The sequence below is a fragment of the Bombus impatiens genome, unplaced genomic scaffold, assembly GCF_000188095.3.
Source record: "Bombus impatiens unplaced genomic scaffold, BIMP_2.2 scf_0064, whole genome shotgun sequence".
Classification (NCBI taxonomy): Eukaryota; Metazoa; Arthropoda; class Insecta; order Hymenoptera; family Apidae; genus Bombus; species Bombus impatiens.
The window spans coordinates 972,235-996,847 of record NT_176483.1 but is presented as its reverse complement, the minus strand read 5'-3'; the positions used below and the strand labels follow the sequence as shown (position 1 = coordinate 996,847).

At 28.7% G+C, this 24,613-nt stretch overlaps 2 protein-coding genes across 6 annotated transcripts; one reads left to right on the top strand and one right to left on the bottom strand.

Moving 5' to 3' along the window:
* Positions 1-421: 421 nt before the first annotated feature.
* Positions 422-20,111, bottom strand: LOC100743885 (general transcriptional corepressor trfA). 4 transcript variants are annotated; one of them, XM_012394007.3, is made up of 5 exons: positions 6,962-7,062; positions 6,746-6,885; positions 4,617-4,719; positions 2,371-4,519; positions 705-2,325 (listed from the first exon to the last, which is right to left on the bottom strand). In XM_012394007.3, the coding sequence occupies exons 4-5, from the start codon at positions 4,418-4,420 to the stop codon at positions 1,988-1,990; spliced, it is 2,388 nt and encodes a 795-aa protein (XP_012249430.1). In that variant the 5' UTR covers positions 4,421-4,519; positions 4,617-4,719; positions 6,746-6,885; positions 6,962-7,062; the 3' UTR covers positions 705-1,987. The 4 variants fall into 4 exon arrangements, with proteins under 4 accessions (XP_024228205.1, XP_012249430.1, XP_033180652.1 ...); XM_024372437.2 differs by lacking the exons at positions 6,746-6,885; positions 6,962-7,062 and adding an exon at positions 19,445-20,111 and having other exon boundaries at positions 422-2,325; XM_033324761.1 differs by lacking the exon at positions 6,746-6,885 and having other exon boundaries at positions 6,962-7,088.
* On the top strand, positions 7,838-24,433 carry LOC100743581 (pyruvate kinase). Of its 2 annotated transcripts, XM_003485538.4 has the most exons (8): positions 7,862-8,014; positions 12,785-12,820; positions 20,889-21,233; positions 21,512-21,698; positions 21,802-22,323; positions 22,491-22,829; positions 23,151-23,307; positions 24,288-24,433. In XM_003485538.4, the coding sequence occupies exons 2-8, from the start codon at positions 12,794-12,796 to the stop codon at positions 24,298-24,300; spliced, it is 1,590 nt and encodes a 529-aa protein (XP_003485586.1). In that variant the 5' UTR covers positions 7,862-8,014; positions 12,785-12,793; the 3' UTR covers positions 24,301-24,433. The 2 variants fall into 2 exon arrangements, with proteins under 2 accessions (XP_012249435.1, XP_003485586.1); XM_012394012.3 differs by lacking the exon at positions 12,785-12,820 and having other exon boundaries at positions 7,838-8,014.
* The last annotated feature ends 180 nt before the right edge of the window (positions 24,434-24,613 follow it).

Here is a 24,613-nt window from a genome sequence, read left to right as displayed (position 1 = left end):
TGGAGGATCACTAATTCGTATAAGGAAACTAAGGAAGAAATTCTTTCGGAATTTGTTGATCAGGTTCTGAAGCGAAGACAGATTATACGAGTTTGTATTAAACCTGTTTCTACTGAACATCAAGATAACACTGAAAGTAAAAGATAAAAAGGAAAATTACCGACAACATTCATAGATTTTCAAAGAGCATTCGACTCAGTCGTGAACTCAGTATTATGGAAAAAGTTATTTGACATGGGCTTGAGTTCACGAATGATAAGACTGATAACAAAAATAGTATGAAAAAGCAATGATGAGGGTCGAGACAGCGGGTGGAATGAGAATAAAGGAGATGCATGTCTCAGACTCGTGGAAGACTCATTGAGCACGACTCTATATACCTTACTAGTATACGATATTGATGACTTTTTTATAAAAAGAGGATACCAAAAAGTAATCAAACAAATGGAACTGTTGCTGTTTGAGGACAATCTTTTGCTAACAGAATATATATAAGATAAGCAATGCAAATGAAGACGTAATATGGAAAAGTTGAAAACACTGAAATGTAAACATCTTTGAACTGTATGGAAAAGAAAAAAATTGGAAAGACTTTCTGCAAATTTTGATTATAGGGAACATATGTACAAGAAACAGGATGCTTAGCAAACTATACTCAAACAAATAATAATAATAAAACTATGTAATAACTTTGGATCTGGAACAGAACATGTATAAAAAAACAGTTTATTGTTATATTTTAATATAAGTTGTTATAAAGTATCATAGGAACGAAACATTGATTAATTGCAAACAATAAATTAATAATTGAAAATAAGAAATTAATCAAAATATATATACAAGAGCAAAAAATATATAATAGTGCTTTATATGTATGTAAAACATGCAATATAGAGAATCAAACAAATTCTTCATTTAACCCTCCGTCCAACCTATTTTTTAACCTTTGTTATGTATATCATTTGCATACTAAGTCGTTTAAGTTCAGGCAGCTTGTTTTAGTTCTTTATGTTTGAGAAGCCCCGAAAATTCTTAAATACTCCTGCAAGTTTCTGAAATATTATCCAGCAATTTTAAAATAAAGATACTTCAATATTACCTGTTTTTAATTAATTCAGATCGAGTTAATTTCTATATAAGTATGCTACTTATATTAATTTTTATATTTTTACATTTCGTTGCAGCGATAATAAGTTCCTTGTCAATTTTTCTACATTTTTTACACATTTACTTAGATATCTAACCTTTGGAACCTATTACATTTAACCATATTACTACTTTCTATCAAAAACTTGAATCGTTATTTGAGAGTACCGGTTAACGTATTGCCGCAAATGACGACTATGGTCGTCACGAGAAACTGCATTTAGTGTCGCCTACGAAAGAAATGTGCGGCAGAATATGTAGATATGTACATTATTACTATAAGATAGATGTATAGACATTTTTCTCGTAAACGGAGACAGAACAAGATGAAAGAGAAAAAATACAATAACATATATAAACATTGCAAATATAGAAAATTAATATACGTTGTTGTATCGCTTATAAAACATTGTATAAGTTTTTCTTCTGTCATCCTTTCTTCGTATTTGTCATTTAAGAACAAAATGCGCACTAAAAATAACAAGAATATGCTGTATATAATATCTATTCCATATTAGTTGAATCTTATTCTACGTCACCAGCATTTACTTCTGCACACATAATTTGCTGCAACGAGTTAAATGCATTACATTTTGCTATATATACCAAAGATTTTTTTTTTAATATAATAACTAAATTATTTTCTATTAAGTTATTCTTTGTCATCTCAAAATAAATTATTAGGTCAATGGTTCAGGATCAAAAATTTTTGTTTTAAGACATAAAGACTTGCTTTTGTTTTCCGTAACACTCATCTTGGATAATAACTTAAATTTTCAATTTCAGTTCCTGTTTTACGTAACTTTTGATTACGATCTTCTTTCACCAATAAATTACATTGTTACAAACACTTCTCATTTTTCATTGGGCTTAAATTTTCTTGTTTTTTTTTAAACGTACCATCTTTAATTATAGAATCTGAAAATAACTTATTTGATAAACTAGTTGAATTCATACTTGAAACTGTAAATTTTATTATACTATTCCTTGTTTCTTCTAATTTATCTACTGTACTATTGAATTTTTCATTCAATACTTTATAATATTGTCTTAGTTTTAATTTTTGCATATCTTCTGAACAATGTACAAGTTTCATAAATTCATTATCTTCGTCAGAGGAAAATGAGATATGTGATTTCTTTTTATTCTTATTTATACATTCATTACGTCTTTCAAGAACTACGTCTGATTTATTCAAAGATGATGCTATATCATTTATATGACGTACATCTTTATTTATATCTAAAGTTTCCGAATTAGTCTCAAAGGAATTATCTTTACTATGTAGCTTTGTAAATTGTCTTTTTCTCGAATCACGCTTATTCTTAAGATTGCTTTTATTGATACTAAGCTCTAATTGACTTTTATCATTTTCTCTTTCTATTTTATTTTTAACATGCGTTTTTGTCATACCTACTTTTTTATTACATATTTCGCTATTTAATTCTTCTCCTTTTTCATGAAATTTTTCTTTTATTTGTGACATATGATTATTACGAGTTTTTACAGAAATAGAATGGGGTTGAGAACTATTTTTTGAAAATATAGATAAATTATCTGTAGAACAGTCGCTGAGTGACATATTATCACACTTACAAAGCAAAACAGTAGTTTGGTCGCTAGCTGTGTCTTCGGTTACTGCAACAGCATGTAACATAGAAGTCATACGCATTAATTTATCAAGTTGTGGAAGGTTATTAATCTTATCACCATTTTGTAATTGGGCGAATTTTGAAAATGAATCTCTTCTACCTAATGTACTTTTATTATTGGCACTTTTATATTTTTGAATATCAAAGTTTGACAGTCTTTTTAACAAAACTACTGGATTTAAATTTCTAAAATTGTTCATAGTGTTAGTAGATTTTGTATACTTTTGAATTTCGATCTCTGATGATTGTTTTAAACGAACCTTTGAATTTAGGTTTAATGCCACATTACTTAGCCTCTTATATTTTTCAATATCGTGTTCTGACAAACGTGATAAACGAACAACTAAGTGTTTCATATTTGTCATTTTATTTAATCGTCTACGTCGTTGATTACTAAGTCCTGATAATTCAATCGTACTTAAATTGTTAATACTTTTTATTATCTTCTTTGATCTTTTATATTTTGCAATATCATCTTTTGATAATCGTGTTAAACAAACTACTGGATTCAAACTTTGTAATTCTTCTAATTTCTTATGTTCTTTTGTATTTATTTTTTGTAAACGATTTACGGATTTATTAAATTCGGATTGTTTATTTATAAATACATTAGCTGATAGAGATCTATTTACATATTTATCAGTGCCACTTTTTAGTAAATGTTGGTCTATCACTGAATTCTTTGTAATGTTGTCATTTATAGTCTTGAATTTTGATATACTTTTCTTCCATTTACGTTTCTTATGATTAGAAGTACTAAATTGGTTATTATTCATTAGTTTATTATATGTGGAAAAGCAACTCATTCTTCTTTTCTTACTAATTTTAAATGTTTTTGATAACGTACATTCAAACTCTAATGCAGGATGTAAATTTTTATTTGAATTAGATATTGAACTTCTGTTATTACTTTTCATGCTAATAAGATCAACAGGTGAATCTCTACCAGTATATAATTTCTTCCGATGTCCTATTTTTGTGGGACTATCTTCGAACTTAAAGCTTTCTTCTGTCAAGTAAGTTTGGTCGACATGTGGTGATTTTGTATTTGATAAATTTTGTTCAATGTAAGAATTTCTATTAATACTATCATGAAATGTACGTATTAACTTTTCATGTCTATTAATTGTTCCTGACAGCATATCTGTAGCAACATCTGCACATATATTTCTTTGTGCTTGTGTCGTATATTCCTCCTCATCCTTATCCTTTTGTAATAACACGTGATTTGACATTTCACAAATCTTAGGAGAATATTGCTGTTCATCACTACCATTAGTCTCCAATATATTTTCATTACTGTTTCCGTTATTCTCTTCACATATTTTATTTTGTATTATATCGATATCCTGTATCTTTTGAAAACTTCCTATTGAATTATATTTTGCTCCCTCTACAATAGCCATTGTTTCTACTTTATTAGTTGTGTTCATATTTGATAAAATATAAGCAGCAGTATCAACAGAACTACTAGAAGACTTATGATGCGATGAACTTATACATTCTTCGCTTGTCAAAGACAATTCAATATTCAATTGTTTGTCTTTATTTACATAAAGTTCTTTATAAGGTAGATAACTTGTATTTACCCAATATTGTACCACACTTAATGGTTTACACATAGGCTGCTTTATCGTTTCTACTTTTGTTTTCTCCTTCTCATAGAATTTTTTTCGACATGGTTTTAATGTAAAGATATCCAACTCAGGTTCATCAGATTCCTGAAATAAAATATATTATAATTACTACTATTATTATGAAAAGAAGAAACTCTTTAGTTAATATCTATGTAATAAAAAAAATAGAAATTATACATACTCTTTCTGAATATTTAAGAAATAATTCATTCCAAAATTTTTGTCTCTCTTCTATGACAGTGGGAGATATTTTAAAGGTTGAATAATGTTTAAAACCTGTGATTCTGAAATATACATATAATACACACTCAATCAAAATAATTAGAAACAATTAAATACAAAAAAGATATAAATAATATACTGCATAAAAATGTAAAATTTCATGTATTGTTTATATGTATATCCTCCTTTTATTATATTGAATATACTACCTTATAATTATACATGTTTAGCTAATACATATTTAATAATGCTATTAATCGAAATAATAATGACAAATAATATTTATATATCATGCATTAAAATACTAAAACAAATGCAATGTTAACACTTAATTAATTACTATGAAAAGATTGATATGCCTTAAAGATCAAATTAAAAATGTTGGACTAATATATAATTTAAGAAATAAAGTTGTTATATGTCTGTTTTATATACCATACCCTTAATTGTATTTAGTAACTTTACTTGTTTTTTAGAATTTAAGCTTTTTCTTCAAAACCATTACAGAGAGATACTTATTTGCTGCTTTTTTAATTAAAAAGGCGCGCTAATGTTTCATTACCTGTATAACTATTAAAGTTAATAACTAAACTTTGAGTAATATGGCAAATTTATATTTTTACGAACACAACAGAAAAAGATACACTATAAAATACTAAATTATAGTTGCTTAACACTTAACATATTCCATTATCGAAACCATTAAATCAAATATTATTATTAAGAATTTACCAATACTTTTATCTGGACATAATATTATCGTAAAACAGGCTTTTTTACTTGTATTTATAATAATGTGTGTTTTGTGCTTTGTTTATGTTTGTATTATTATATATAAAAGAGTAAGATATTGCAAATACAGATCCATATACTATAAAGAAATGATGTAAGTTTGTTTACTACTGTATATTTTGACATATTAAAAATATAAAACGAATTAAGAACATACATATTAAAAAATTATAAGATATAACCATAGAATTATTATATTTTACTATTTCTGTTGTTATTCTTCCAATTTATACTTCTAAATTATATAGATGTTATGATAAGCACAAATAGTTTGAAATAAATTTAAATATAATCAATGAACACTTAATACTATTATACTAAATACAAATTGATGAAACAAAAATTAAAGATTATGGAGGTACTGCTTGCAAAACCTACGCATTAATATCATAATCACTTTTCATATTAATATCTGTCAAAATGTCCAATTATAATATTAACCTATACCAATATTTACTTTACCTTCCAACACGTTTATTATAAGATAATGAAAGCGAATCGTCACTAGAAACCTTTTTACTTATTTTACTTGCCATAGCGCATACCGATAGACTTTTCTTTAAATATCATGAAAATTAGTAAAAAAATATCGGACATCATGACCAGATGTAATAAAACCAAAATATGTATGTAAATATATATAGTCGCTGTATATCTAAGGGTGACATCTATTGTATTAAGGATTCGAATGTGTCCTAATATATATATATATATATATATGTCAAAATTTAATACATATCTATATATGTAAAAACATTTATACGAAAATGTACACATATTCAATAACAAATATATACCAAAGTAAGTACTTACGTTATAATTTATATACTTTTTCATTGTTTGTCATAAAAAACGAAATATTAAGTAATTAAGAAGAATTAGATAATTTTAACATATTTTAATTTTAATATTTTCAAGTAGGAGTTAAAATAATTTATAAATTTTACTGTTACGTAATGAAATTTTAATAATTGTATTAGATATTTTTGTAATTAGGCGAAACTATAATTTATAAAAACTATCATTTATATAAATATATATATATATATGTATATAATTACATGCACATCATGATATATATATATTCTTACATAGATACATATGAAGCACGATCATATAGAAAGATTTAGATGCTAGCTAGGGTAAACCGTCTAATCGTAAAAAATCAACATAAAAGATCAGTAAAGTTCGCATTCCTTCGAGACAGATAAAGATGAGTAGATTGTATCTGTCTCTATCTTCATAGTATATGAAGTCTCTATATTCATAGTATATCACGCATGCGTAGAACCATACCTTCTTGTCTTCCATGCTGATTTTTCACAAGTGGTCACGATTCAATATTAGGATGATTTTCCCTAGCGAGTGTCCAAATCTGTTTATACGTACAGTATGTACAGCTACTGATACGTAAATGCCTAAATATGTAAGCATACCTAAAAAATAGAATCGAATTCAGTTGTGGGAGAGAGGTCACTTCCCTCGTTTCATGATAATGAATTTGACCATCACCTGTGCGAATTTGTTTGGTGATGTTTCTGCCGTTATAACATCGATTTGTTGGCTTTGTTGATAGAAACGATCCAAAAACACTCTATTCTTGAACAAGGTAAGTATATGTAGAGAGCATGTGAATGCTTCCCTGTGCGAACCAATCAGATGTCACCTGTGCGGTCCACTCATTGGACGAAGCATGGATAGAAGTCAATATGGCGTCAAAGTAATATGTAAAATACCCTTAAAATGCTCAATTTTACATGGTCTAAACTTTTACAATGGATTAAACAATGGATTAAACAATGGATTAAACTTAAACAATGGATTCCCCAGATTCTACGCGTTGGAAACCACAAGATTGCGAATAAAAAAATAAAAAATTTTTCGAACCCTAAAGTAAAGTGTAACCAGAGAGATTTCTATATTTCCTATATGACAATTATTGTCATAAGACAAGCTGTTATAATTCGTACTCTATTAATTTATTATTTTATATCTTAATTTATCAAATTCATGACTAATATAAGATACAAACCACTTATTTAAGTTGAAAACATATATTCTTTATTACAATATAGATTTTTTTTTCAAATACGTAAATTGAGTTGTATGTTGTTATTTGCTGTGATTAAAATAAATTACTTGTAATTCCGCGATAATTTCACAAATTGCATATTAATATATAGTATAACTGTATTAGCATATTAGTAGTTTATAATTTATATTATGTATACAATTTTAATAAAAATATTATAAATGATTTAATTAATAAAAACATGTTGTATATACTTCTTCCTGTATTAATATGGCTATTTTAAATAATGTTAATGAATCGATAAGAACTTTTATGAACATTTTGAATGCACATGATCTTTTGCGTTGAAAATCAGTCTAGAGGTACAAGATGGGCGCACTAGGAAATAGCGACTAGCGACAGCGACCTTTCGTGTCCTTAAACATCAGTTTCTTGTAAGCTGTGGGCGTGTTAGTTTGGTTTTTACAGACGTCTGATCTGATCATTGGTTTCTGTCTCGTTAAATTCGAGTTTGTTTCAACAGTTTTGGCAAGGTAATAGTTAAAATAAATTATGTAGTTTTATAAAGTAATGCATCATAAAGTGATATAAATTTTGCTGTCGCTTTGATGATTATAACCTTAAGAATTTGTATACTTTAAGTAACTTTTTCTATATCATTGTAACTATCGATAGAAGTTCCAACTTTTACTTATTCTTTTCATTTAATAGGGTTTTACTTAATTTTCATTGTATGTATGTATTACCACATGGATTTTATTCAGGAATACGTGATATTTATAACAAATATATAGCCAGAACAACGAATATCGTTTTGACCTTGAAACAATAAATTCTTTTAAATTGCTTTCTAAAAATTCAGTACCATATTTGAAAGTAATCTTGAATCATTTTTATACTTTATAATATTCGTATATTTTCCAAAATTGTTTTTTGTTTATTCTTGATATAATTAAAATTTCAGTTAATATATTTGAGATTAACTATTCTTTCTTTTGTTTAAACTATATTAGCATTTTATATAATTTTTTATATATTCATAAAAGTGTAATAATAGTGTATAGAGTTTTTTTTTGGAATTAACTGTATAATAACTAATAAAAATAGAAAATATACTTATACACAAATTACAAAGTGTATTTTTATATTTTTATGATTTTTATATTTTCGATGATTAATATATCAGACATTTTAATTTGAATGCATTTCTGATAAGTAATATATCAAATGGTTCTAGTTTGGACACATTTTTAAGGATTAATATATCAAACATTTGTTGTTTAGTTTGTACAAATTCATCATTCCTTGCATATATACAATATGACTACAAAAATATTTAAACTATATTTAAATTTTATATTGTGCATAAATACTTTACGTTATTAAAGTGTACAAATTTTATACGGATAAATAATAGTGACATAATAGATAGATAATAATGAAATTAAATATTAACCCACAATTCCTATAAAAAATATATTTTTGTTTAGATATACATATGTACTTTGATTCAATTTTGCATTTTTAAATTTTATGGTTACATAGGTAATATATAAGTCTTGTATGAATCTTAAATGAAGTATATATTAAAAAATAGTATGAAAATTAAATTTATATTTCAAATAAATATCCCTTAGCTTTTTCGTTGAAATAATTTTTAAGACATAGTATATGTCTTAAAGACATTTTCATATATATAAAAAAGATGTCGTCTTTTCTTTAACTTAACGTTATTACATCTGGAATATCATAAATTATAATACAAATATGAAATTAAGCTTATAAGAGATACGAAATTGGTTGTCGTATAAAATAAAAATTTAAGTTATACATAAATGATAATATGAGTATATATTATTGGAATAAAAACCTAACGTCGTATCTTTGTTATGAAGTATACATATTTTGGTAGAAATTGACAAAGATTGTTATATTTTTCATGAATTTAATAATTTTTATACTCGAGAGGAACGAAATTTTACTTATAATATTGTTAGGAAATGTGAAGCGATTAGATTACTCGTCTTATACAAAAAGGTTTAGTGGGGGAACAAATAATAAAAAACATATCAGTATGATATTTCAAATGCCACTTTGTAATGAAAAAGTTATATAATATAATAAAATTATATGCGTATGTGTGTGTGAAATTAATTCACTTTTTTAATTGGACATTTTATTGACCTATGAATAAATTGTAATATATTAAATTCTAAAAAAAAAAGAATGAACATATAATTTGAAAAATACATGTTTGTGGTCGAAATATCATATTATAAAAGCATTGATATTCTGGCGATATTCGATAATCTTTTATAGTAAAGATTATCATGCAGTATGTTTCGGGATTTCTTTCGTCTAAAAAGGGAAAAATAATGCATGTATGACTTGGAAATCACTGCGTTATAGCGAAGCTTACGTCATGAAATACGATTCCATAATAAGTTTATATCGCCAATTGCTTCAGTTGTTGAACTGAAGATTAGTTGATGAAACTTTAATGACACGGTCTTTATGAAATTGTATGTGTGACATGATTTATAACACGCCACTATAGCGTGATGATTTTATCATCGCGCGTAATTAATCTCCTGTTTTGAAGTTAAATCTAATTTCGTTGATAATTGTTAATCAGATATGTCCTTATGTGTTTACTGATAATAGAAAAATTACTGATATTCAATAATTAATTATTTCAATGAATTTATAGATATATCATTTAAATACAGAAGTAAATACAATAGTTAACAATTTCTCTGCTAATGTATTTTACACAATTATTTTAATATTAAATATGAATTTTTGATATCTAGACTACGATGTTTTTTGTAATAAATTCGTGAAAATAGAAATTAAATGCGAAAAAGTATGCGTCTTCTTAATTTTTCGTATTTCTCAGAAATTTATTAGAAATTTACTGAATATAAATTTTTATTTTGTACGAAATAGTATAAATTTATATATTTACGCTATATTACTGTACATTTTTGAGTATTTAAATAATAGTGATGTTAGAAATATTATTTCTAAATCTCTAATTGAAATATTTATTTATATTACTATAAACTTATTTCATCTGAAAGCATTTTATTAGTTTGAAGTAGGTATTATATCTGTCTTAAGCACAAAAGTAAAGATAAAGAAGATAAATGGATACGCTCCATCGTCGGTAAGTTTGGCTACCTGTAAATACTTGTTTCTAACTACAATAAAATATCAATAATTAATAGTTAGTAAAAACAAGGAATGTACGAAACAGTTATTAAAATCACGAAATAAGAAAGAAACGCTTTGAATATGCTAAACAATTTATAAATTGGACACTCGATATCAAGAAAAAAGCACTATAGATCGAATTCTCGTTTCTCGATGCGATCGCGACCGAAGTATGTATGTATGTAGGTCCTAGGGTACAGTACTCACAATAAAATATGGCACAAGTTACATCTTCGTTTGGGAACATTTTTCCTTTGAACGAATAGAAGATGTAAAAATCGATGGAGCGTATTGAAATATAATATCGTTTGGATTACATGTAGTTTAGAACATAAAGAAACGAGATGGTTATTTCGACGAACAAGATGCGTAGTAACACGAAATCTTTTTTCTTAGTAGTATCACTACAATTGAGTTAACGCTACGGTACAACAAGAAAAAAGAGAAAAGTTAGTTCCAGTGTTATGCTATATTGCCAAAATTTGCTATAGATATGTTATATAGATTAATTCTAAAAAATACAATAGATACGCATCACGAAAGTTCATTAAACAATTTCATTAATATAGAATGTCTCGCTTAAATCGATTCCTGTGAGTATCTTTAAAACTGATGGAAAATGTTTCGGATAAAAATTGAGAAATTTTTAGAAGCACATAATTTGATGTGAGTAATTTATATGTTGGTAAACATGTATAGGACATATGATGGTCAACTTATATAAAACATGTTATTTTTCAAATCATTTCATCGTAGGTAATATTCACAAAAGTTCATCAAGATCATCAGACAATTTTGATATTGCATCGACGATGTTTATCTTATCCTGTTAAGTTTAATTTATTGCTGCATTTATTGTTTCGTTCGAACAAAGTGAGGATTTACTTTTGTTGAAAACTAGATTACGTTAACTTGAAAAATGTTTGTTTAATGAACATATAATATTTCATAGAAATGTGACAGTAAAAATGAAACAAAAAATATATACGTGCATATACACGTATTTTGTTATCAAACATATTATGTTGTTTTTATTTTTTACGTTCGTAATTGTCAAAGAATCGTATAATTCAGTTAATTAAAGACCCCAGATATTTTCAGACGATGGCGGCGAGTGCAGACGGATGATATACATACATGTGTATTCCGTAAAAGCCAATATTTTTATTTGATTGTTCACCTTTTATTTTTATTAATTTGTATTGATTAATTCATTATTAATTTATTGCTTGATTAATTGTATATTAGTATCAATTCTTTTATTTGATATTGTAAATGAAGATATTGATAAGATATAAACGAATCATAGAAGAAATACAAACATTTCTTAACTATGATCGATAATTATTAGGTTAATGATGTTTATGTATTATCTGAACATTGCGTGAATCGCAAATTGCTTCGTTTGATACGTGTTTTCTGTATTCCATACAATAGGCTGTGTGAAGCTTAATACCGAGTTATTACTTCAATTTTTTAGGTACAATTTTAACAACATTTGCTTACAAGAACAACACATGCATCGTATACTTTATTTATTTGAATATAATTTCGATTTCCTGTATAATCTAATAGTAAATTAAATATACAAGGAGACTACTTAAAATTGTACGAAGGATCAGCTTGATATAAAATTGTCGTTATACATACGTATAATGTGTTTCACGTAACTAAGGCAAGCTATCTAAATCTACGAGACATAGAAAAAGATATCGTAAGACAAATTCACAGACATTTTCTTTATCTTTACGACTTTTACTTTATTGAACTAATTTTTGATACTTTTTATATCATTAATGAAATGAAAGAACGCAGTTGGTGTGGAAATTATAATTCTTTTGAATAAATGAATTAGAATGCCGTCATTTGAATTTTGCCGCACTTGCTGTGTGCACTGGTACCGCCATCGTCTAAGACGTCCATTGGACGTTTTCGATTCCTCTATATACTTCCGTGTGTTCCGAAACTTCCGTTGCTTAAGCGATAAGCAGTTTATACCTTGTACATCAACGAATGCAGTCAGACGTAGGCTCGCTGTCATCGAGCCAGTATTGCAACTAATTCCTGTGTCCTCTTTATTTGCGCAGCCTACCAAAATGGTCTGGGTTACCATCTACGATAAGGTATTATTGTGGACAGCTGTTTTGCAGTGATTTTACTTTATGTGTTGCCACAGTTTCTTTTTTTTTAACTTCGATTTTCTGTCGCACGTATATTATTATTTTGTTAGCTTAGGCCATTACACGAATTACGCTGAATATCGCGAATATGTGAAACTCTGTTTATATGAATAAAATGTTATGTAACACGCCCTTACGCTTCGCATGTTGCTACAAGCTCGCAACATTATTATGTGTTTAAGAGTAAATGTTTCGTGGAATTCTCTTATATGAACACGAACTCCTATTCACTGGACGAAGAATCACAGATAGTGTTCTACGAACGAACTTGCTTTTCAATAAATTCATATAAACGAAGTTTTACCGCAGTGTCCGATACGATTAAAAATTGTTATCGAATTTGATCGTAGCTAAATACACCGTTGTCGAGTGTAATAAATTATAAATAATATATTTGCATTGTGTTTCCTTTTTTGCATGCGATCCTTTCGCTTGATTTCAACTTTTAAAATGTAAAAGTCACTTTTAGATTTAAAAGTCACTATAGTATTTGGCACAAACTTTGTAATTAGAATTTCTAATTTACGAAAGTTAGTGCCTACGTCAATCGGCAAAAATTTTCATATTTCAAAAGTTTAAACTGCTTAGGAAGTGAAAAAATGCTATTGTAGATATTATTCATAGACAAAGAGTTATGCGTAATTCTTGTCGAATATCACGATCGTGAAAGATAATGTAACGTTAGCAAACACTTTTGTCTTCGAATTTATCTCAATGCAATGATTCGATGACATTTTATATTTTCTGCGATGTTTTTCTTTTTATTTAATTTGTTTCGCTTGTTTTATGATATCTTAATAATAATCGAAGGTAAATAATTATCGAATAAACGTGATAAGTATCTAGAGTTAACTTAGTTTTTGCATGACTTGTATCTGACCTGTGCTATGTGTGTTCTTCGCAGTATGAATTTTAATGTTTCCATTTTTAATGTTTTCCATAGTATATTGCCTAATGTATTCGTTAGAAATTGACTTTGAACGTTCTTCATTTTTTTAAGCATGTTAATTTATGTTTCTATAAGCTATATTACAAAACTTTAGAAGCTCATTGAATTTGTAACAAATTCCAGTAATATGGGTAATATTGTTTTATTATCATTAAATCGATAAATTCAAGATATGTAGAAAATTAAACATCTAAGTGTACTATTTATGTGTTTACTAATTTCTATGTCATATAACTTTCAACAACTTATGTCCTTTTTTAAACCAATATACTCTCTTTATAACCTTTTAGTTTCCTACAAATCATATCCAAGTCTGAAAACTATCCAAGTCTGATTCTAATTGTCCGAATAACAACAAATGTTTCTCAAAAGACGTTATCGGACTTTACGCTCATTGTTATTGAGTTAATCTGTTTCTGGTACTATATATACAAGATTTGTAACAGAATATATATATATACTGAATATATATTACAAGTTTTAGCGAATATATTACCACATTTACTGCTATTGGCACATACGTTGCGTATTTAAAATTTACATAGCTGATAAGTAGCCTCTCAATAATAACTACTGACGCAGTTGTTAAATTTTTTAGTTCACGCATTTTAACGAAAATATGTAGAGAGGCAAACAATATCGTAAGAAATGAAGCAAAAGCAAATGTTATTACTTAAACTAAAGATATCTCTGATAAAAGATATTCTGGCGAGAAATAGCTATATTTTAGTAATAGCGAATATGTTAAGTGTTCTGTGCTGAATAATGCAATTATTTTGGTTTGCTTCTATGCTGATCTGTATGGATGGAACTTTTTAAGCGAAATTTCAACCACTTCTCAACCAGCTAGAGAGCTAAAATTTGAAACGCATAACGCTCAATTTTCGATGATAATATAATATCATTTCAAAAAATCGACAATTTTCTTTAACTCACTTTTCTGCTTCTTTTTCTTCGTTTGTAAACTAATGCTCGATTTATAGCTTCGTTGTATTCGCATTCATATCGGTATCGTCACTTTAACGAAAATGGATGTAAAATCGATTTTTAACCTTATCTACAGTACCTATCTACATATCTATGGATAATTATTTACAAAGAGGCACGCCTCCTCGATCTTGATGAGCTTGAAATACGTAGTCAAGGTCATCATTCTGAACAACTTTTCCCTATATACGTATATATATTCGCAAAGAACTTCAATTAATTATTTGTATGTAAACTCAACTCATTGATGCTAATCATCTTTATTATGAAAATAAAGAAGGATAAATCAATAGGTTATATGTAAATTGGATTAGATTAATATTCGATCAGCGCGAGGCGGCCGGTAACGCTGTTATGACTTAATTTTATGTCATTGATTTTGTAAGTGTAATCGTAAATTCGATTACTACCATTTAGTATTATATATACAATATATCGACAAACATACTTTCATGTATAAGTCGCAAAGTAAGATCGTCAATGAATTATCGCTAGGTTGGCTGTGGGATACATTTATACATATTTGAACGATGATACTCAGGTTGAGTGCTGACTCTAATTACTATTAGTATGTACGTGACGAACAGGCAGACAGGACGTACGGAACTTGTGAACAAAATTACCATTATATCGTAGAACTTTTATTTCGTCGCCGGTATAATTTTGCTAATCGAATAACTGCATTTTTCGATAGAGTGGTAGAAATATTTTCCGGTTACATAATATCAATTACGATACGTAGCGATACATTTAGTAATTATAAATCGTATTATAAATGTATTTATTTCTCGCTAATTAGCCTTAATTTAAATAAAGATCTTAACAAATACGTAATATTAAAAGTGTATACATTGTGATAAAAGTGTTCTTGCCTGTATATTTGAGAACATAAGATCGAGTGATTGCGACGGTAACATGTACAAGGGAAAGCTGTTCGGAATAATGACAGCATGTTTCAAGGTAATTCAAATCGATAAGAATAAATGTCTCTAAGTAAATATTAATTACCACAGTATGTAATACAAGTAAGTAAATAGTCGGTGTGTAGCAGTAATATAATGTAAAGTTTGGAAAAAAGACCATGTTGGGAGAGTACTGTGTGATAATAGTCATTTATTATACTAAAATATAATACTTGAATAAATAATGCTTGAAGTTTACTGTGACTTTCATTTTTCTTGTGTACAACCTAATATTATGTCCACGAAAGACACGATTCTGTATATTGATGGTTCTAAAGACTACATAGATGTAATTGAAAATTGAATACATCTTCTATATCGTAATGTTTCAACAATGAAACTGGAAAAATTTCACAATCTTTCTTCATATCTATACAAAAAAATAATTACAAGATTTCGTGAAACAAATTTAAATAACTATCGGTCCCCAAAGTTTTTGACATTTCAATTGGAGACACTCTGTGTATCATTTCGGTCAGCGATAAATTACACGTTTCGCGGTAAACACTTCGTTTTTGCCTACTGGGTTAAACTAAAACTGAGAACGTAAACATTAGTGGTGATCGCTGCGTCAAAATGATAGCGCTGCTTCAAAGTTTTCCTTTTTCAGTTAGCGCGAAGACGTCAAACTGCTCATACGAGAAGATATTTAATACTGCGTGTTTCAATATCGAAATTTTGTGCAATTAAGAACAATGGGTCGTGGTAAAAAATTGAGTGATGGTGAAGTAGCAGCAATTCATAATTTACGCGAAGAAAACTGTTCTATTTCTAAAATTGCGAAACAATTAAATCGTAGTCGGAAAGTTGTATACAATGTTTTAAAAAATGCAAAGGAGTATGGAAAGAGAAAAAGCACAGGTCGTCCAAAATTAAAAGCCGATCGTCAACGACATGCGACTTTAACAAGTGCATCAAATTCTACTGCTATTGCAAGAGAAATTGTTGCAGACGTTGGTGTAAACGCTAATGTGCGTAATGTACGATGTATTAGAAAAGAACGTAAATACGTAAAACGTCAAAAATTGATCACCACCACTAACGAGGCAACGTAAAGAAGCACGTTTACAATTTCCTAAAAGATATATGCTTTTGAGAGAGAAAAATGGCGAAGAGTTATTTTTAGTCAGAAAAACTGATAGAACATAGATATTAACTTGCCGACTAGAAGGTGGTAGAAGAGTAACGGTGTGGGCTGGCGTTGGGTACTATGGAAACACTGAGATTAAATTTACAAGTGGAAAGATGAAGAGCTCAAATTGTATTACTTTAATAGACGAACAATTGAAGAAATACATTGTAATAATTCCGAGCACAAACTTTATTTTCCAATAGAATAATACAAGTATTCGCAAAGCAAAGTCAAAAGAATACTTCAGACAGTAAATTATCCAAGTTTTAGAATGAAAATGTTCGATGGTGGTCGCACTAGGACTTGACTGAGATGGGCCACTTTAGAATCACAGCTGGACAGAACGGTGGTTGGATTACGTTCGGAGAGAGCGACACGCCGACCACTTGCGACCACTCGCGGCTATTCGCTACTACTCGCAACCATGCAAGTACAAAACACGGTAGAATAGAGACGAGTGACTCGCGCGTGTTCTGCGAATGGTCACGAGTGGTCGGCGTGTCGTTCTGTCCGAACATAGTCCAACCACCGTTCTATGGTTCAGCTACGGTTCTAAAGTGGCCCATCTAAGTCACGATCGTACATATTCGTGGTCTAAGTTGAGCCTCTACGAAAGATCAGTACATGACAAGGAAAGATAATTTCACGGCGTTGAGAAATTTAAAAAATGCATCGAGCGAAACTGGATATTAAGCCGAAAGTTTGTTAAAAGATGATTTAAATATTTGCCAATGTATGACGTTTAATGACGTTTAATTGCTTATAAAAGCAAACGTTTGAGCTACGAAATAATATTTTTCTATACATATTAGGCATTTAGGCATTCGATTTTTCGTTATTTTTCAATACGTATTGTAAAATAAAATTTTCTTGTAATATGCGTATTCAAACATATCGAAATAATACACTATTCTTATTAAACGGTATAAAAGGCAAAAAGTAATGTTTTTCGAAAGTTACAAATATTTATATTTACATAGCGCGCTATCTTTTTCTCGCGAAGGATTATATGCACGGCGTGACAAACTAATAGATGCATGTCAAGAGAACTTTACTCTTCTTTAAGAGCATACATTTTTAAAACGTTTATCTTGTAACCATGTTATTTTCAGTGCCAAGTAATAACGTAGATGCATGACCTTTGAATGAATCTTATTACTAGATCAACATTCGCATTTTTTATTTCGATTAATCTCAACATCTATACTAATTAGCATGCAATAAATATCAATGACAAATTATTCATTCAAACTAAAGGGTTTAAAAAAATATTTTCTATTATTGGCGTATGTGCAATTTCAGTAAGTGTTCGTAAATATTCAGACCTGAAATGTATTGAAAAATACAATACAGTTAGAAATATGATGAAATTAACTTACTGAGCTTACAACAAAATGTAATTTCCTAATAAATTGTATGCAATCTTGTCCTTAACACGGTCTGTATCATATGAAAGACTATGAAGGTCAAGATAATTAACAGAAAGTTTTTCCTCGATTAAGATAAATGTAAAAGGAAGTCTGATGCTCGATGAAATTGATATTTTTCTCCAACTAAGCATCCTAAGGCAATATTTTAGCATAAGTACATTTTAACAGGATCTATTTAAACTTGAAGGCCACCAGAATGCTTGTTTTTCCTTATGCACTTCGTAGATACTAACAAAATAAATTAGCGTTTTTTTGTATGACTAGTATTAGCTGTTTACCAATTAACAAAAACCAATTAATAGCATTCCTATTTATTTGTTTAACGTGAAATTATGTTATAACTAAAGCAACAAATAATTTGAAATAATCACAAGATGAATCATTATTATCATTGTATACGTACCTAATAGTTCTAGATAACCAATTCCTATGATTTTTGTATTATACGTGTATTAGCTTTAATTTGGATTCGTTGCATTCTTTGAGCGACTTCTCTCGAAGAATAAAAGCATCATAAATTTAAAGTAAAATAAATTTCCTTAGTAAATACACGTTTTTTAATGAATGAGTTTAATTTAAAATAATATATGCTAAGCATGGATTAGGTTGTGATTATCGACAACCATCTTACCGACAATGATGGACGTTTGTCTGTCGAGTTATCTATAACTCTAAACGGCAAGCCTCAGGTAGAAGTGTTCAAAAAAGTATCAAAACGTAGTATGCTCTTCACAACTGACAAGAATATACACATTTTGATGGAAACAAAATATTTAGAAATATTTGTTATTTTCAGTAATTGACAAATTTTAGAATCTTCTAATTTATTTTTTAACTTGTATCTAGTATATGGTTAAAAATTCTTTGTTTAGATGAGTATCATATTCATTTTTTACTCCCTTAAAACAAATTAATTATGATTTATATTATAATATATTTTAAGTTAATTTTAAGCTAAATAATTATTCAAATGTATGCAAGCTTAGTTCATCTACGTGCGATATACGGTTTATACCGGTTTTATAATATATGCTCTATTTAATGTTTCGTACGTAATTGTTTCCCAAGCCATAGGTCGTTTTAAAAAATGTTCCAAATAAAATTTACCCTGTTTCGAGAAAGGGAGGAGATCTTATCATGGCCACAAATCTAGATGGATGCACTTCCATAATTTCAAAGTGACCTTTATTTTTTTTTTTATGCAATACTGTATGTTTTTATTTAGGTAGGCGTATACCCCGTTTCGTGGCGAATTCATCGACCCATAACGTGTTGGTATTCTAAAGTCATCCAAAATCATTTACTGTCATTTAAAATTTACTATTTTCCTATCTCCTGTATTCAAAAGAATAATTTTGTATTCAAAAGAATAATAATACAATTATTTACTCTATCCCCAAATGATAGCTCGACTCTTCTCAAATTCTTCTCTAATTCTTCTAACTTCCTCGCATTCTCGTAAACTCACAAGCAGACCGACAATTTCATTAAGCGTATAATGCACTATAGTAAAGCAGATGGTTACTGAAAGGAAACACACGTAATACTATTTGCAATAACACTGATTCCTTCGAAGCAACTGTGACAGAAACTGAGAAGATCTGCCTAGCAGCAGATTATAGATAAGAATAAGAAGGAAAAAATAAAAATAATGATAAATCGCATCATTAGTGTGATTTCGATTCATGTTTACATCCTAATGGATGCACTACTCCGGTAAATCAAATCTTGGGGACGTCCAACGAAGGCAAATTTGGGATGACAATAAATAACGTTCAATAACTTTGGAACAGCAACATTATAGGTCGATAAGTTCGCTACGAAACGGGATATACGCCTACCTAAATAAAAACATATGGTTTCGTACAAAAAGCGAAGGTCACCTTGAAATTAGGGAAGTGTGTGCACCTAAAGGAGATTTGCGACCACCGTAAGATCCTCTTCTCTCCTTTTCTCCCGAAACAGCGTAAATTAATCTCATGTTATGCATACCTCAATAGAATGGAGGCTTGTAGTTATAATCAACCTAAATTTTATGAAGGATGTCTATTGTTTGCTTTGCCATTTTAAACAAATCTTTATGTTAATAGTTAAACGAATTTCCCTGGTATTATATAATAATAATTTTGTTTGCACAGTTTTATGTAAACACCACTTTAAATTTAAATTCATCGATATTATAATAATAATAAGATGTAGTAGTTTATAGACTCTTGTGTGGGGGTTACAAGACATTCCCTTTACGTCTTAACCACGCTTTAAAGACACAATTCCATATAAACGGATTACGCCTTATGAGCACCTTTACAGCTTATATAATATTATGATAGTAATTGCATTTACTTGCACATATTAGATTTTATTTGCTAATTAAGAAACAAGTATGCAGTGCTTTTTTAGACAATTTTTTACGTAGTAACTACTTTTATAGTTAAATGTTACGCAGAGTCTAGCGATGCTTTAAACTATTAAATGTTTGAATTGTTTTTAATAATCTTGAAATATTTCTTATGAAAACAGAATTAAATTTAATCGTTATGTATCTTCACAGATGGCTGGAAAGCCGAACACGCAAGTTTTGTATGCTCAAAGCCATTTAGATCATATGTGTGCCTTGGACATCGACAGCCATGCATCGTTCGTCCGTCTTTCGGGAATTATTTGCACGATCGGACCGGCTTCAAGATCCGTCGAAACTCTCGAAAAGATGATTGAAACGGGCATGAATATCGCTCGATTAAATTTTTCTCATGGCTCTCATGAATACCATGCTGAGACGATTAGCAACGTACGAAAAGCGCAGAAGAACTTATCCAGTCGATCAGGCATTAACGTTCCTGTAGCGATTGCTCTCGATACAAAAGGTCCTGAAATCCGTACTGGACTTTTGGAAGGCGTACGTAACTCATTTATTTGTTCGTATATTGGATCATAGTACAGTAATTTAAAGTATTTCAAGATCTTTCAAGATCTTTTAGAGCCACTACCACACAATCACACACAAATTATGAAAATAAAAAGTTTAAATATATAAAAATATTCTGTCTATTTACAATATCCTCGTCGAGAAATTTTTTAATGAAAATATATAGTGTGATAGGATTTTTCACGCATCCTATATCGTGTAAGACATAAAATTAACATATAATACCTAATTGTTTATTACTTTCTCAGGGTGGATCTGCTGAAGTCGAATTACTTAAGGACCAAACGTTTAAATTATCTACCGATAAGGCATACATGGAAAAAGGCAATGCAAATCTTGTTTACGTAGATTACGAGAATATTTCTAAAGTATTGAAAGTTGGAAGTCGCGTTTACGTTGACGATGGTTTGATTTCCCTCATAGTTACTGCAGTCAGTACGTGTCATTTCTCTACGTATATTCTTCTTTCCTTTTCTATGTTTAAAAAATATACAATTTAGTTGATTTCAATTTAATTAAAGTGTATTGAATATTTTAGATCCTGATGTAATTGTAACTACTGTTGAAAATGGTGGAATGTTAGGTTCTCGCAAAGGTGTCAATCTACCTGGATCACCAGTAGATTTGCCAGCTGTTTCTGAAAAAGATAAATCTGATTTGCAATTTGGTGTTGAACAAGACGTTGATATGATCTTTGCGTCATTTATAAGAGATGCTAAAGCTTTATCAGAAATTCGCGGAATTCTTGGTGAAAAGGGAAAGAACATTAAAATAATATCCAAAATTGAAAATCAGCAAGGAATGACAAATCTTGATGAAATTATCGACGCTTCTGATGGTATTATGGTAGCACGTGGTGATCTTGGTATTGAAATACCGCCAGAAAAAGTATTCTTAGCACAAAAATGTATGATCAGTAGATGTAATAAAGTTGGGAAACCAGTAATTTGTGCTACGCAAATGCTTGAGTCTATGGTGAAGAAACCACGTGCAACTAGAGCTGAAACATCGGATGTAGCTAATGCTATACTTGATGGTGCAGATTGTGTCATGTTATCAGGTATAAATTATTTAATTACTATATTATTAATTCATAATAAGCGATTATCATCTATATATAATTTCTTAATTAATCTACTAAATTTGTATTTATTATGTAATTATTATATTACATATTACATATTATAGTACATATTATAAATATGTAATTATTTATTGTTTCAATAGGTGAAACTGCCAAAGGAGATTACCCATTGGAGTGTGTGCGCACAATGGCTAACATCTGTAAAGAAGCGGAGGCTGTAATTTGGCAGACACAAATTTTCCAAGATCTTACGCACAAAGCATTACCACCAATTGATGCTACTCATGCTATTGGAATCGCTGCTGTAGAAGTATCCGTAAAATGTGCAGCTAGTGCTATTATAGTAATCACAACTACCGGCCGTTCAGCGCACATAGTTGCAAAATACAGACCACGTTGTCCAATTATAGCAGTAACTAGATTCCATCAAGTTGCACGACAAGCACATCTTTATCGTGGCATTTTGCCCCTTTATTATGAAGGTACTAACCAGAAAATAGTATATTACATTATATTTGAGATTGAATTAAGATTGCTAACTAGATATATTTTACATAAATAAATTGTTAGGAAAAGGAATTAATGAAGAAGTGACGAATATATTGAATTCCTATGGTTAACGTTATTATTAAACTTGAATTTCTTTATTCAAAAGAAATGTACTAAATAATCCAACTAAATGACGTTTACTAAGTAATGTAGAATAAAACTTTTCTAATAAGAGTATAAATATAATTTAAATATGAAAACTTTGTATATAATTATGTTATAATAATTATTTCACTTTTTTTATTTATGTGTAGAAGCGCCATTAGCTGATTGGGTGAAAGACGTTGATGTACGCGTCCAGTGTGGTTTGAAATTCGGCAAAGGCCGCGGTTTCATTAAATCTGGAGATTCAGTTGTAATAGTTACTGGTTTGAAACAAGGCCCAGGATTTACGAATACACTTCGTATTGTGTACGTAGATATAGAAGTTCCCCGAGATGATGATGCATGTACTATACGTAGTGATACAGATAGTTATGAATCTATTATGTAATTTCTGCATTTATTGTATGCAGTCCATTGATATCAATTGCTAATTTATTTCGCTTGCACTTTGCAAAAATACAAATTTATTACATTATATGTGCCCACTTTAACAAAGCTTATTAAACAAACGAAAATAGTTAGTCTAATTAACATTTATGTATTTGGCTTTGTTAATAACGTTTTGTGTATTAATATTATGTTGTGTATTAATAATATATTTCAATATTTTCACGAAAGTGAAGAATATTTTTCAGAAAACATGCAGTGAATTTTCAGTTTGTATAAAAATATATCGTTCTGATTAATGAAATAGAAAATAGTTAAAAAATAATATTATCTACTTTTAAATTATAAATTGCATTAAAAAGATTTGTTTCAATTCGCATTAATGTTTTCGATTTTATTATCGTAATTTTAAATTTATGAAAATTTTTCATCGGAAGAAAGTTATCTGTTCTAGTTATCAATAAAGTAAAATTTGAAAAAATCGGTTCAAATTGATATATTTTTGGGTGTACTTTATTTTAGTGAGGGCTAATATATCAAAACATATATTTGTCCTGGTAACGATCGTACTCTTTTCAGTTCTTAGCAGTTTCCAACGAAAATTTTAAATCATCAATAGGTATTTTATTTAAAATGTGTGATTTAATTCACATTCATTTCTTATACTAATAATTTTATCGAATATATAGATTCACAAATAATAATTAAAAAATTGTTTGAAATATACTATAGCAAACTGTACATACTGAAAAGTACTAGAATGTAAATGTTGTTTTTGTCTTACCTTTTGTGTCCTTAACTATTGTATTTTTACTTTTAACGAATTAACTTTCATATTTTTTATTTTTTACTCTTAAAAACTCGTGATATAATTTTAATATTTATTTTTCTTTTTTTAGGACGGTTGAATAAATGTACACTGGCTGTATTGTAAAGAGCAGGAGATACTAAATAACTTTAGATTTTGGAAATTTAATATGTAACTTACATTGTATGATGATGTATGATAAACTTAGTAAAATCATTGAAAGGATAACAATCTAAAGATGCCAGTAGCTGCAGTATTAATATCATTACAATGTACCTCCATAAATACAGCACACCAAAATGTATATATATATACATATGTATTTACATGTGTATACATGTATGTATATCAGGTTTTACGTATATATATATGTAAATGTACATATACATGTACACAAACCCATTGTTCAATAATAAA